Here is a 14,911-nt window from a genome sequence, read left to right on the forward strand (position 1 = left end):
GCAGTCCAACGTCTCAGCCTGGGCCATGATCTTACCTGAGGCTCGAGATCCTGTTAACCACCACAAGCTCATGTAGTTGTTAGCAGAATTCAGTTCCTTGGAATTGTAGGACTGAGGTACATGTTTCCTTGGTGGCTGTGAGCCATGGGCCACTAGTCTTGACTTCTAGGGGTCACCTGCAGTTCCTTGGTGCATGACCCTTTTCATAGACCCTTCACAGTATGGCAGCTTGCTTCTCCAAAGTGAGCAAGGAAGAATTTTTCTCTCCTTCTAGTAGTGTCTTATATGTATGATCATGATGTAATCACAGAAGTGACTTCCCATTGCTTTTGCCATATTGTGTTGAGTATGTCATAGGTTCCACATGTATCCCAGGGAAGGGGATTATATAAAGGTGTGTCTCATTGCTCACACCTTAGGATGTGTCTACTACTAAATGCTAATATGATTGGGGATTTATAAGTACTAAGTAAGGATTTTTGCAGTGATAGCTTGAAATCCACACTATCTTAACAAAACTTGGTGTGGTGGGGAGGAGAGTAGGAGTGGAAGAGGGGTAATAAAAGTAGTGTAAAAGTTTCATTTTACTAAATGAGAAAAAGGAGACGATAACATCTTGGTAGGGGATATAGTTTTTTGTTGTTGTTTTTTTGCTGTATGCAGGCCTCTCACTGTTGTGGCCTCTCCCGTTGCGTAGCACAGGCTCCAGACACGCAGGCTCAGCAGCCATGGCTCACAGGTCCAGCCGTTCTGTGGCATGTAAGATCTTCCCGGACCGGGGCACGAACCCGTCTCCCCTGCATCGGCAGGCGGACTCTCAACCACTGCACCACCAGGGAAGCCCCGGGGATATAGTTTTTAATATAATGATGGAGAAATGAGTATGACTGTTGAGTGTCAGGAATGGGAAGGTAACCAATATTAGAGTGAAAAAGCACAGTAAACTTTGAAATGACCAAGGTTTGGGGTATGGAGGAAGAAATGGTATTCTGACCAAACCAGTGAGAATGAGGGAAAAAGAGAATCACTGATGTAAAATAACCTGTAAATATAAAGTAAAATGGAAGAAATAAATAGATGTGTATTACTTGTTACACTAAATAAGTGTGAATGGATTGAATTCCTCTAGTAAGATAGAGACTATCAGATTTGGTTAAACAAAACAAACTTACCTATGTGTTTATAAGAAATACTTAAAACAGGTTTTAAAATAGAAGATTATCAAAGAATTAAGTAGGCTAATATAAACAGAAAGAAAGTAGTATTTTTTTAATATTAGGTGAATTGAAATTTAAGATTAAAAGTGCTGAACAGGATGAAGGACTTGTAATAATAGAATTAGCACTTTATGAAGAAGATAGAAAAATCATAAACTACTATGTACCAAACAACCTAGCAACTAAAATGTGTAAAGGAAAAAAACTAAGGAAAAGCAAGGAGATTTTAATTTAAACAATACAGTTAGACTGGGAGATTTTGTTAGACCACTTTCAGAATTGGACAACTCCAGCAAACCAGAAGTAAGTAAGAACATAGGAAGTTGATTATGTAGCCAACAAACTTAGTATATAGAACTTTGCCTTGTTCACATAAAACGAATAGATACGTGTGTATACACACAAACACATGTATACATAACCACCCCTGATTTATAAACTTCCTATTGTGGAGCATTTAGGTGGTTTTCAGTTTGCTTTTTGCTTTTTCTTTTCTGTTTCTATTATGAACAGTACTACCATGAATGTACTTAACACCTATATCTTTGCCCATTTTTGTGAATATTTTACAAACTCATTTTCTAAAGATGAAATTTCTGTGTCACACAGTATTACAATTATAGGTATTGTCAAATTGTCATCAATCAGTTTACATTTCTACCTACAATATATGAGAATTCCGGTGTACCTTTAACATCATTAACCGTGAATGTTACCATGTTTTTAAATCCTTTCCAATCTAGTAGCTTGGCATTTCTTTAATAACACAAATATGTCTTAAAATTTGTTTTTCTAGTGTTTTGTCTAAAAGCATTTGTGTTCTAGAAAGTAATATCAATCTTTTCACTGCAGAGTATCATCCAACTAAACATATATGTGCATTTTTTGTCTGATGTCTTTTTACAGTATTGCCCTCCAACACACCAAATGTTCGCAGGACCATGAGAACACGATCAAAACCTTTGGAATATTGGAGAGGGGAGCGAATAGATTATCAAGGAAGGCCATCTGGTAAAATTTATGCTTTAGTGTTTCAAAATAATAATAATGATAATCGCTACAATTTATTTAGGTACATTACATGCCAAGTGCTGTCTTATGTATTTACATACATTACCTTATTTAATCATCATCCTCCAAAAATGTGACAATAGATTCAAGTCCAGATTTCTCTGATTACTGTAGAGATGCTGATTTGTTTTCTTTTTGGTAGCAATTTGAGGTGAGCATGTGGCTTGATAGAGTGTTATTATTTTTATACTACCTAGCAAGGTTTTTAATTGCATAAAATGAAACATTAGATCAGAACATGAGAAAATTATAACTGTCAAAGATTAAGTATTCCCCATTATTATTCTCATTCTATTTTCTTATATTTTTCTACAAAAATTGTAGAGGGTGGGAAAGAAAGTATAGTGAGTGTTATCGTGAAGTTATTTCCTTTCTTTTGGTGTATATTTCTGAGTCAAAGGACTAAACTGACATGTGGATTACTATAAATAGTTCATTGCTGATCTTTGTGTTCTTTGTCTTTTACACTTCCACTGATGACTTGATTTCAAGCAACAGAGATCACTCAGTCATGTTTCATCAGTGCTTCTAGATTTAGGATAGAGACAAGTGAAATTGGTTGCTGTTTGTGTTGTTTGAATTTTTAACTGTGGAGTGTGGTAAAACTAATGTATTCTTTCATACTTTGAAAGGAAATGTGCTGTATTAATTTAATGAGTTTTGTTTCAAGATTTTCACTTTGCCAGGTATGATAATTTACCTTTTTTTTTTGGTTAAATTTCAGGAGGATTTGTGATTGGTGGAATACTGTCCCCAGACAAAGTATCATCTAAAAGGAAAGCAAAAGGAAACTTGGGAAGAGTCAATACAATAGTTAATAGGAAAAGGATCTGTCTTGATAATGATGAAAGAAGTATGAACTTATTCCTTATTTTATAACAGTGCTTTGAGAAGTAGCTCTTTGCAAATTTTGAAATATATCTCTAAAAGCTTCAGATATACTACTACTTCAGGGTAAATTATCTTTTTAATGTCCACTTTTTTCAGATTTTGAAAGTAAACTAATTTTATTCTTTTAAAAAAATCATTAATAGCAGAGTGTAAAACATTTCCACCTGAGTAAATTGACCTGTCAAATGAAGCTTATCTTCTCTGTGCTCGAATTATGGTTAAAATAAACATGTTAAAGAATTCTTTTTAAAGTGTATTGTATATACTTCAGCTCTCTTAGAGAATATGCAAAACACCATTTAACTTCTTGATGATGCAAGAATTCAAAAGTTGTCAGAAAATAAGAAGTTTAGGATGTTTGCTTCTGTGGTAAATCATTGTGATTTTTGAATTTTTGTTTATCAAAGCGGTCATTGATAAACAGGAAAAAGATATGCCTCTGGCAATTTTCATTTACAACTTGTCCATAGCTGCATTTCATACTAGATTTTTTTTAATGGAAAAGAATTTTAAGTAAGATTTCAGTGGTATTTCTTTTGCAGAGAATAAATTCGTGGAAAATCTGAATATACCTCTGGGAGATCCTTTGCAGCCAACGAGGGTAAAGGACCCAGAAACACGAGAGATTATTCTTATGGGTAAGATCAGGGTTGATATTGAGAATACTTAATTTAACAACTAATAAAGACAAACCGAAGTCTGGCTTGTCTGCTTTCCCTTTCTCTCCCCAGATCTTTCAGAGCCAAAGTCTAGTAGAGAGTCTAATTCAAATAAGCAGCCTGTATGAGGACTACACTAGGAGAACTGATGGCAGACAACCTCCAGGGTACATATAGTACCATGCATTTGTCCTCTGTGATACAAGTGCTACCATCAGGAGTGTTGTCTCCGCCATTAGGGTCCAGGCCTTCTTTGACCATGAGGACACAAGCGGACAGGGGCTGTTCATGGGGAACTCTAGCAAGTTAACTGGCAGACTCCTGGATACACTCTTACTGGGGCTGTTCATGGGGAAATCTAGCAAGTTAACTGGCAGACTCCTGGATACACTCTTACTGTGAGACTGGATGGGGATTATGGCAGGATTTAGACAGCCTTTGGTGCTGTGAGATGCCAATATTGGTATCTGGGGTATAAAACCTTTCTGGAGATGACTAGCAAGGGCATCAGTCAGCCAAACAAATGCCATGCTGAACCTTAAGGCTGGTACAGGGTCCTAGAAGCCTCCTTCTGTACTTAATAGGCATTAAACATTTAGTGTCTAGGACAACATGGGAGGTCCCAAGGGATGGGCTATAGAGTAGTGGGGTTAAGTAGGGGACACTCAGCTATTTACCAACCAGGGAATATATACATACAGGAAATATTTAAATATTTTAACAACTGTTATGACTGTACCAGTGAGTACTTGGGACTATTTATCCCAAGTCAGAGGACAGATATCTCAAACCAGAGAGGCAGTATTTACACTTAAAATTTTGACTGTGGCATAAGTTCCATTTGATATCTTAAGTAGCAAAGTTATTTCTATATTCCAGATTGTTTATTTGGCAACAGAGGTAGAAGCACAGAGAATTTTGTTTAGTGAAGTGTCTTAACTAAAAACATTGCTATACTGTATCAGGTTAAAAAAGTTGTGTGTTGTCAAGAATTCATAAGATTTTGTTTCTTGAGTCTATGTATTTTCTATATCCTGTAGTCTGTGGGAGTACAGTCAGAAGCTGATGATAGAAAAATATATTAATTACAGGTCTGGAAAAGGTTGTAAGTAAAAGGGAAATTAAAAAGTGATATAGTAGGGCTTCCCTGGTGGCGCAGTGGTTGAGAGTCCACCTGCCGATGCAGGGGACATGGGTTCGTGCCCCGGTCTGGGAAGATCCCACATGCCGCAGAGCGGCTAGGCCCGTGAGCCATGGCCACTGAGCCTGCGGGTCCGGAGCCTGTGCTCCGCCAAAGGGAGAGGCCACAACAGTGAGAGGCCCACGTACCGGGAAAAAAAAAAAAAAAAAGTGATATAGTAATTTGTGAGCTACAGTTAGAACTCCGGTTACTTAGAGGCTTTACCTGATAAATAAATAAAAATCTTGTTATTTAATAATCAGTCAAGCAAGCACAAAGGAATTTATTGACATGATAATGATACATTTGTGTTGTGGCTATGTTAAACTTTTTAAAGATAGGAATCCTTTCTTATCTCTTAGCTGATTTTGTTTTCTGTCTGAGCGATTATGGGAAAAATAGTAATACTACCATTGTTATTATTAATAGCCAAGACTTACCTAATGCTTACTTTGTGCCAGTGTTTTAAATACTTTACACACTTTAAGTCATTTGATATTCACAGCTCTAACACAGATGAAGTATTATTACCCCATTTTATAGAAAAGAAAATGTAGGCACAAATAGAGAGGATAAGCAACTTGGGTAAGTTCACACAGCTTGTAAGACAGAGATAGGATCTGACCTGAGGCATTCTAGCCCCAGAGTCAGTGATATTAATCACATCTATCTTTCTAAGGCAGGTTTATGTCTATATATGTGTGTATATGCTGTATCAGAGAAATGTCATTGCTATTACTTTGTACTTATATTATTTTTTTCCCTTAGATCTTGTAAGGCCACGAGATACATACCAATTTTGTGTTGAACATGGTGAGTTGAAAGTATATAAAACATTGGATACACCATTTTTTTCTACTGGAAAATTGATATTAGGACCACATCAAGAAAAGGGAAAGCAGCATGTAGGCCTAGACACATTGGTGAGTGTATTTTTCCATATATTTATGTTTTGCTCTTGGCACAACTCTGATTTGTTGGACTTGATGAAGCGTTAAAAATGCTATTTCCTCAGAAATGATATATGATTACTATAGTGCACAGATAATTTTTTAGTTTTTTTCATCTGTTTAAAGTCAGTCAACCAATGGCTGTTTAAAAGTACTTGTTTTGTGCATAGCAGTGTAGGCTTGAGATTCAGAAGTTTAGGGAATCGTCTTTACTTAAAAGAATCCTTGAGGGCTTCCCTGGTGGCACAGTGGTTGAGAGTCCGCCTGCTGATGCAGGGGACACGGGTTCGTGCCCTGGTCCGGGAAGATCCCACGTGCCGCGGAGCGGCTAGGCCCATGAGCCATGGCCGCTGAGCCTGCTCGTCCAGAGCCTGTGCTCCACAAAGGGAGAGGCCACAACAGTGAGGCCTGCGTACCGCAAAATAAAAAAAAAAAAGAATCCTTAAAATTAGTTTTGCAAACAAATCATTAGAATTTTAGAGCTGGAGGGGATTATTGAGATTAAGCGTAACAGGAGATTGAGGACTGGGAGCTAGTTGCTTCAATAAGTATTAAAGAATATATTACTGTATATAGCAGTATTATTGGCTGAAGTCATAATGAGACTCAAGGTGAGTCTCTCTTCTCTGAGTCCGTCTCTCTGTCTCTTTCTCACTGGAGACACACACCCCTATAACATTGTATTTATATCAGATAATTTTTGCATTTTGAATTTGAAAATGAAAGATTTTGAAAATCACCAGATTTAAAGAATATTTAATATTATACCAGCATTTAAAACATGTTACATCTGAGGTACATCTTTCAGTAAGTAACATTTCAGGAACCTGTGAAATCATGGTTCAAAACAGTTCTTTTATTGATAAAATGAAAGCCCACAAAGGAGAAACAGAAAGAGCATCAGGACCCTTCAGTTTTATTAACTAAGAAGGGCAAATCAAGGCAGGGAAAGGAAAAGATACACATAAGGGTAAAAGAATAATTTATTGCTACATCAGTATAGTATGTAGAATCCAGATCTAAAGTATTTAAAAATATTCTTTAATCCAATCTTAAAATGTCATAGATCTCCAGGTGGTATTAAAAGAGTAAATATAACATATTAAACTAACTGAAGTAATAGATAATACCTGTGTAATCATTAAGGAACAATTAATAATGAAAATAAGCATTATGAAATGTCATCATTGAACTAACTGTAGTTACCCATTAAGCTATAATGCCTTTATTCCTTTAAAAAAGGAATATTGAATAGTAAATGTTTGGAAGTGTTTGAACATATGTAGCTCTTTATTTTAACATAGACAGTAATTGCAAAAATTGGAAATCACTGAAATATGTGCTGCAGGAAAAAAATGGTTATATTATATTTTGACTTAGTAATGAGATAAACCATTATATATGATAATCAGTTACATAGCACTTACATGTTCCAGGTGCTATACTAAACATTTTTATATTAATTTAAGTATATTATTTTGCAGAATAGCCATATAGGAACACCTTTAGGATAAATATTTAAGGAAACTGAAAAGTAGAAAATTCTTTTTATTTTTTTCTGAGTAGAAATTAAAAATGAAAATGACAGAACCTTGAAGGAACTATAGAAAATAACATGTCAGTAGGTGATTATAGTTTAGTTTTGTTTCTTCTAAATATTGCCTTTAAGTTTTTATAATGAAAACTAGACTTAAAGGTTCTTTTTAAATAACAAGGGGAGTATTTTTACATTTTTAAAAAATGAAGCACACTTTTAAATATATGCTTTTGAGAAACAAAAGGGCAAGATGGAGAACCAGCATAAGCCATTAACTCTTTCTTTCAAACTCAGGTCTAGATAATGAGTAAGAGAGAAAGTAGCAGTGGTAGATTTGTTAAATTCAAACCACAGAAGAATGAACAAATTAACTATGGGAGTTTGTTGTGGAGCTCTCCTAGAAAACAAAAGGGTATTAAGAAATGGGAAATATTGGGACTTCCCTGGTGGTCCAGTGGTTAAGAATCTGCATTCCAATGCAGCAGATGCAGGTTCAATCCCTGGTTGGGGAGCTAAGATCCCACATGCTGTGGGGCAACTAAGCCCATGCGCCACAGCTAGAGAGAAGCCCGCGCATTGCAACAAAGAGCCTGCAGTGAAGGATCCCACATGCTGCAACTAAGACCCAATGCAGCCAAATTAATTAATTAATTAATTAATTAATTAATTAATGTTTTTAGAAAAAAAAGAAATGGAAAATATTAAAGTTAAGTGATGTGGAAGACCAGTCAAAAACCGGAAGAGAGAAAAAACCCAAATAAATCAAAAGGTAGAACTATATGAAAAACTAGACAGTAATTGTTCCAGAAGTAAAAAATCAAAAAAGTGATAGCAACACACTTAAAGGAACCAGAGTTCCTTAGAGAAATGTCTGATTCCAGGCCTGGGACTGAGCTTGGAATATTTATCATACCTGATAGCAGACTATCAAAGACCATTAGGATTGGGTCATAAGGTCTCAGGATCCAACTTGAAGATGCTGTCTCTGGACAAAGATATGAAAACTTGAGTATCAATAAGAATAACTTCATTGGATTGATACACATCAATTATATCTAAATCCATGAATTTGTAAGGCTACTACAAAAAGAAAAAATTCATCACTGTCGGAGAATTCTAGGAAGCCAACTCACTTTGACAAATATGGTAAGTAAAGGAAAATAATTAAACATTTATTCTGCTGTTCTCATATAAACTGTACTACTAGGTAATCAAATAATAGATATGGGGAAGTTTATCCTTTTTAGAAATAGTCCAATTAATAAATGAAGAATGAATGTTAGAATGGACTATTACCATTTTACAACACCCAATAAACTATTGGTTCTAGCATCATTGTCTACTAACATCTAAAAAGAACACAACCAGACATTATGTGTCTCCTGATGGAAGAATACAACACTGTCTATGAAGTAGTCTTGCCTTCCCCACCTTCTTTAAAAAAAAACAAAACAAAACCCACACACAACCACCTGAAGTTAAGTCCTTAGATCTAACCACCAATTTACAGGAAGTAAAGAATGGCAGACTTTTCAGATGACAACCTGGCGTTGTAATAAGCAAAATCCAGCTGTGTAAAGATTTTTAAAACAAATTTTGCTGCTTGATTTCTTTAATAAATAAGGTGCAAAGAATAAAAAAGACAACCACGTGGAATGTATAGAGATCAGGGTCCTCAACTGTGGCACTATTGACATTTTGGACTCAATAATTCTTTGTTGTAGGGAGGCTATCCTGTGCATTGTAAGAGGTTTAGAAGCAACCCTGGCCTCTACGCACTAGATTCCAGTAGTACCCCTCTAGTTGTGAGAATTACACATGTTCCCAGACATTGCCAATTGTCCCCTGAGGGACAATATCACCCCCAAATTGATAACCACTCAATAGATTGAGTGCTTTAAAAGCTAGATCAAGCACTGACCATATGTGACTCTTACTTGGATCCCAATTCAAACAAACCCTTAAAAGTAAGACATTGAAGAGACAACTGGAAATTTGAATATTGACTGGGCGTTTAACACTAAATATTCATTTATTTTTATGTGTGACAACAGTGTTGTCATGTTTTAAAAAAGGACTTTGGTCTTTCAGTACACATTGAAATATTTACAGATGGTTTATGATGCTGGGCATGTATTTCAAAATAATATGGAATGGGGGAATCAGACTTTGAAAAGAGCAGGGTATCAGGGTTCAATATTTATTTGTGGGAGGTCATCATTCTATTTTTGTGTATTTCAAAAGCATTCTTAGTAAGATGTTTGCAGAAATGGGGAGAGGTGTGCATAGAGAGCCAAACTGAATAGATAAGGAAAAAACATCTATAAATACATGCTTGACTTTCTGGGTAGTGTGTGTGTTCCTTTTTTTAGGCAAATTTTTTTGGATGTAATAAATATATTTCTTTTATTAAATTATAAAAATACCTTTAGAACCACTTTAAGAGTGTTCCATTGAGAGAGTATATTGTAGTGGCTAAGAACATGGATTCTGGAATCAAAGTACCTGAGTTCAAATTCCAGCTCTTCCCATTTACATTGTGACCTTGGAAAGTTACACTTCTCTGTGCCTCATTTTCTTCATCTGTGAAAAGCTATTAAAATAGTACTGTCTCATTGGTAGATGCATATATTAAATGAGTAAAAATGAAGTGCTTAGAACAGTGGCTGGCATGGGGTAAGTGCTGGATAAGTGCTAGCTGCTCTCATTTTTCTGGTATTTTAGGCTCATTTTACAAAACTGGTAAGAAGAAAAGGAGAAGGCATATTTCTCTAAGGCAAAATATTCTTGATGGCTGAATCTCAGAATTTGAATCTCAGAGTTTGAAGGCCCTACATTTTGTATTTAGTTGTCAAAAAAATAGGTCATTGCCAGGTGCTATCTATATATAAAATGTAAAATTTGCTGTGTTTGAATATGGAAGCCTGTATGACTGAGCACTATATTTACCCTGTTACTTAATGTTGATGCTTGTTTAAATGTATTTTATTTTTGCTTTTTGTTCTCTCTTTGATTCGTCAGTCAGATTAAGTTACATATACCAAGCATGTAACCTTTAAAGAGGTGTACATAAAACCTAGCTATTTTTCTAGTATAGCTAAGTGATATTCTTTAAAATGGTTCTGAATTTTCATAAACTGGTAAATAGTAAGGAAGAACAAAAGAAATGTTTTCCTGTACTAGTTTTCTATTACTGCTTTAATAAATTACCACAAATTTAAACAACTCTCATTTATTATCTCACAGTTACGTAGGTTAGAAATCAGGTGGGCTTGGCTGAGTACTCTGTTTAGAGTATCACTAGGCTGGAATCAAGGTGTTGTGAGATCTGTATTCCTCTCTGAAGGCTTTTAGAATGAGTGTTTCAAATTCATTCAGGTTGTTGGCAGAATTAAGTTTCACGTGGCTGTAGGGCTGAGGTTCCTGTTTCCTCACTGGCTGTTGGCTGGTGTGTCTAGAAATAGTCTATACTCCTTGGCTTATGGCTCTCTTATCTTCAGTGCTAGCAACAGTGAAAGCCCTTTTCATGCTTCAAATTTCTCTGACTTCTCCTCTGCTTCATCTGTCGTCTGCTTCCAGCAGGAAAATTGCCCACTTTCAAGTAAGGTTTATGTAATTAGATTGGGCCCATTTAGGTAATCCAGGATAATCTCACCATCTCGAGGTCTCTTTGCCATGTGACATAACAAATTCTGGAGATTAGAGCATTGATATCTTTGGAGGGCCGTTATTCTGCCTACCACATTTACTTTTAAGTTTCTTTGGAGTGTATTTGTTGTGGTGTTACAATTTGAAATGAGATTTTAATTTTTAATTTTACAGATTTTTTATGTTAACTTTGGTGACCTTTTATGTACCTTACACGAAACACCTTATGTAATAACAACTGGGGATTCATTCTACGTTCCTTCAGGTAAGAATAATTAAAAACCTTTTCTTTTGTATAGTTGAATACTTATATAGTTGCTCATGAGCACCATGAAAATGGAAGCCACAGTGGTCAAAATGAAGCATGATGTGATTGATGCCAAAGAAATTTGGTGCATATTTTCTTTTAATTTTTTTTATTAGATAAGTATATCAGTGTTTCGGTACATGAAAATTGAATGAGTTGCTAATTGCTGAATATAAAAATAGAAGATACGTTGTATCCAGAGTAGAAAGAAAATTATTCCCCTATGTTATCTCAAAGACATTATGTAGTCAAACAGTTTTTAGTTGGTTATTTTAAACATACAGAATAGTGTGCTTCATCAGCTATTGGAGCACAAGTCTTTGGAGACAGGAATTTTAATTTGTTCATTCATTCATTCATTTAACAAATGTGATTGAGAGTCTACCAAGCATTGCTCTAAGGGTGTGGGATACATAAAAAAATCCCTGCCCTCATGGAGCTTACATTCTAATGAAAGGAGACAATAATAATAGCTATATTTATATAGTCCTTTGTATGTGCCAACACTGTTGTGAACACAAACAAATGAATATAACAAAACAGAATCAGACTCATAGATACAGAGAGCAAACTAGTGGTTACCAGTGGGGAGAGGGGTAGAGGGAAGGGGCAAGATAGGGGAAGAGGAATAGAGGTACAGACTACAAGGTATAAAATAAATAAGATACAAGGATGTAATGTATAGCACAGGGAATATAGAAAATATTTTATAATAACTTTAAATGGAGTATAATCTATAAAAATAATTGAATCACTGTTGTATACCGAAACTAATATAACATTGTAAATCACATATACTTCAATTAAAAAAACTAAAAAAAACACCCCAAAACATGATTGGGTTCAGAGGGAGATTTTTTTTTCCTATCTGCACCCTTGTCTAATTTGTTTTTGCACTCATTATCAAAATGATGTGAAATTTACATTGTTTTAAGCTTTATCTGGATCACAGATGGTCCTTGGATTTTTCAGTTCATGGAATTAAATAAGAGTTATTTGTTGTTACATGATTTTTTTAAAAAATTTGCCTCTATATACTGTAATAGGTCTTAGTGATGACTAAACATTTAATCAAAAGGGAATGATTCCTATGGAAATAATTTTTAATTTTCTTATCACTTTATTTCTAGGTAATTATTACAACATCAGAAATCTCCTGAATGAGGAAAGTGTTCTTCTTTTTACGCAGATAAAAAGTTGAAAGATGAAGCAAAGTTTAAATATGTGTGTATATATATATTTACATACATACATATAAAACACATTGTGTAGTGAGATGTTGTAATTATTTGTAATGTTTTAAAATATTCAGTGTTGTGTACTTGTTTCAATAAACATTTCAAACTTCCATATTTATCTTCTAATTTTTCCACAAATATACACATAGCCTGTAGTGATACCCATATTCATAGTACTTTAATAACATGAACACCAAAATCACTGCTCCCAGTGATATACAGGCATACTTTGGAGAGGTTGTGGGTTTGATTCCAGACCACCACAATAAAGTGAATATTGCAATAAAGTGAGTCACGAATTTTTTGATTTCCCAGTGCGTATAAAAGTTACGTTTACACTATACTGTCATCTGTTAGGTGTGCAGTAGCTTTATGTCTAAAAATTAATGCATATAACTTCATTTAAGAAATACTTTATTGCTAAAAAATGCTAACCATCATTGATACCTTCAGTGAGTCATAATCTTTTTGCTGGTGGAGGGTCTTGCCTTGAGGTTGATGGCTGCTGACTGATCAGGGTGGAGGTTGCTGAAGGTTGGGGTGGCTGTGGCAATTTAAAAAAAGACAATAGCTTTTTTCTGGTTATTGCGGTGTGAGGCACCATGAGCAGCAAAGTCTCCCGTGCCACCCTGTACGAGGCAGTGCGGAAAGTCCTACACGGGAACCAGTGCAAGCGCCAGAAGGTTTTGGAGATGGTGGAGCTAAAGATCAGCCTGAAGAACTATGACCTCAGAAGGACAAACCCTTCTCAGCACCATCAGGCTTAAGTCCACTCTCCGCCCCAAGTTCTCCATATGTGTTTCGGGGGACCAGCAGCATTGTGATGAGGCCAAGGCTGTGGATAATCTCCCACATGGGCATTGAGGTGTTGAAGAAACTCAACAAGAATAAGAAACTTGTCAAGAAGATGGCCAAGAAGTATGATGCCTTTTTGGCTCCAGAGTCTGTGATCAAGCAGATCCCATGAATCCTGGGCCCAGGCCTTAATAATGCTGGCAAGTTCCCTTGCTGACCCCCAATGAGAACATGGTGGCCAGAGTTGATGAGGTGAAGTCCATGATCAAGTTCCAGATGAAGGAGGTGTTGTATCTGACAGAGGCTGTTGCCCACATGAAGATGACAGATGATGAGCTTGTGTACAACATCCACTTAGCTGTTAACTTCCTGGTGTCATTGCTCAAGAAAAATTGGCAGAACGTACAGGCTTTGTACATTAAGAGCACCATGGGCAAGCCCCAGCACCTATACTAAGGTACAGCTTAATAAACCATACTGCCACCATTAAAAAAAAAAAAAAAAAGACAATAATGATCAACTGCTGCATCTATTGACTTCCTTTCACAAATGATTTCTCTGTAGCATGCATTGCTGTTTGATAGCATTTTAAGTACAGTAGAACTTCTTTCAAAATTGGAGTCAGCCCTCTCAAACCCTGCTGCTGCTTTATCAACTATAAAATTCTAAATCCTTTGTCATTATTTCAACAGTCTTGTCATTTCTACAGTCATTCCAACATCTTCACCAGGTATAAATTCCATTTCAAGAAACAGCTTTCTTTGTTCATCCTTAAGAAGCAACGCCTGATCTGTTAAAGTTTTCTTAGGGTATTGTAGCAATTGTCACATCTTCAGACTCCACTTCTGATTCTAGTTCTCTTATTATTTCCACACATCTTAAGTTCCTCCACTGTAGTCTTGAACCACTCAAAGTCATCCATTAGGGTTGTAATCAACTTCTTCCAGACTCCTGTGTTCATGTCTATATTTTGACCTCTTCCCACAAATCATGAATGTTCTTAATGGCATCTAGAATGTTGAATCCTTTCCAGAAGGTTTTTGAATTACTTTCCTCAGATCCATTAGAGGAATCACTATCTATGGCAGCTATAGCCTCCTGAACTATATTTCTTAACTAATAGACTTGAAAGTCAAACTTACTCCTTGATCCATGGGCTTCAGAATGGATGTTGTGTTAGGAGGCATGAAAACAACATTAATCTCATTGTGCATGTCCAGTAGAGCTCTTGGGTGACCAGGTGTGTTGTCAGTGAGCTGTGGTATTTTGAAAGGAATCATTTTTTTCTGAGCAGTAGTTCTCAACAGTGGGCTTAAAATACTCAGAAAACCATGTCGTAAAGAGATGTGCTGTCATCCAGGCTTTGTTGTTCCATTTATATAGAGAGTACAAGAAGAGTAAATTTAGCATAATTCTTA

General features: G+C 35.8%; 1 protein-coding gene and 1 pseudogene across 5 annotated transcripts in view; both read left to right on the forward strand.

Annotated features, from left to right (window-relative positions):
- CENPC (centromere protein C) overlaps positions 1 to 12,808 on the forward strand; it is a 91,605-nt gene extending 78,797 nt beyond the window's left edge. For 3 of the 5 annotated variants that reach the window (XM_012532565.3, XM_033425561.2, XM_033425562.2), the window contains 6 exons: positions 2,124 to 2,228; positions 3,013 to 3,141; positions 3,722 to 3,817; positions 5,787 to 5,941; positions 11,328 to 11,418; positions 12,591 to 12,808. In XM_012532565.3, coding sequence (XP_012388019.1) covers positions 2,124 to 2,228; positions 3,013 to 3,141; positions 3,722 to 3,817; positions 5,787 to 5,941; positions 11,328 to 11,418; positions 12,591 to 12,661 — 647 coding nt within the window. In that variant the 3' untranslated portion in view covers positions 12,662 to 12,808. Of the gene's footprint in view, positions 1 to 2,123; positions 2,229 to 3,012; positions 3,243 to 3,721; positions 3,818 to 5,786; positions 5,942 to 11,327; positions 11,419 to 12,590 lie in introns of those variants that run through there. The other 2 variants (XM_049709509.1, XR_004482574.2) reach the window with 2 other exon arrangements.
- Positions 12,809 to 12,953: 145 nt separating this feature from the next.
- Positions 12,954 to 13,965, forward strand: LOC101277183 (60S ribosomal protein L10a-like; annotated as a pseudogene).
- Positions 13,966 to 14,911: the final 946 nt, after the last annotated feature.

Source organism: Orcinus orca, chromosome 4, assembly GCF_937001465.1.
Source record: "Orcinus orca chromosome 4, mOrcOrc1.1, whole genome shotgun sequence".
Taxonomy (NCBI): Eukaryota; Metazoa; Chordata; class Mammalia; order Artiodactyla; family Delphinidae; genus Orcinus; species Orcinus orca.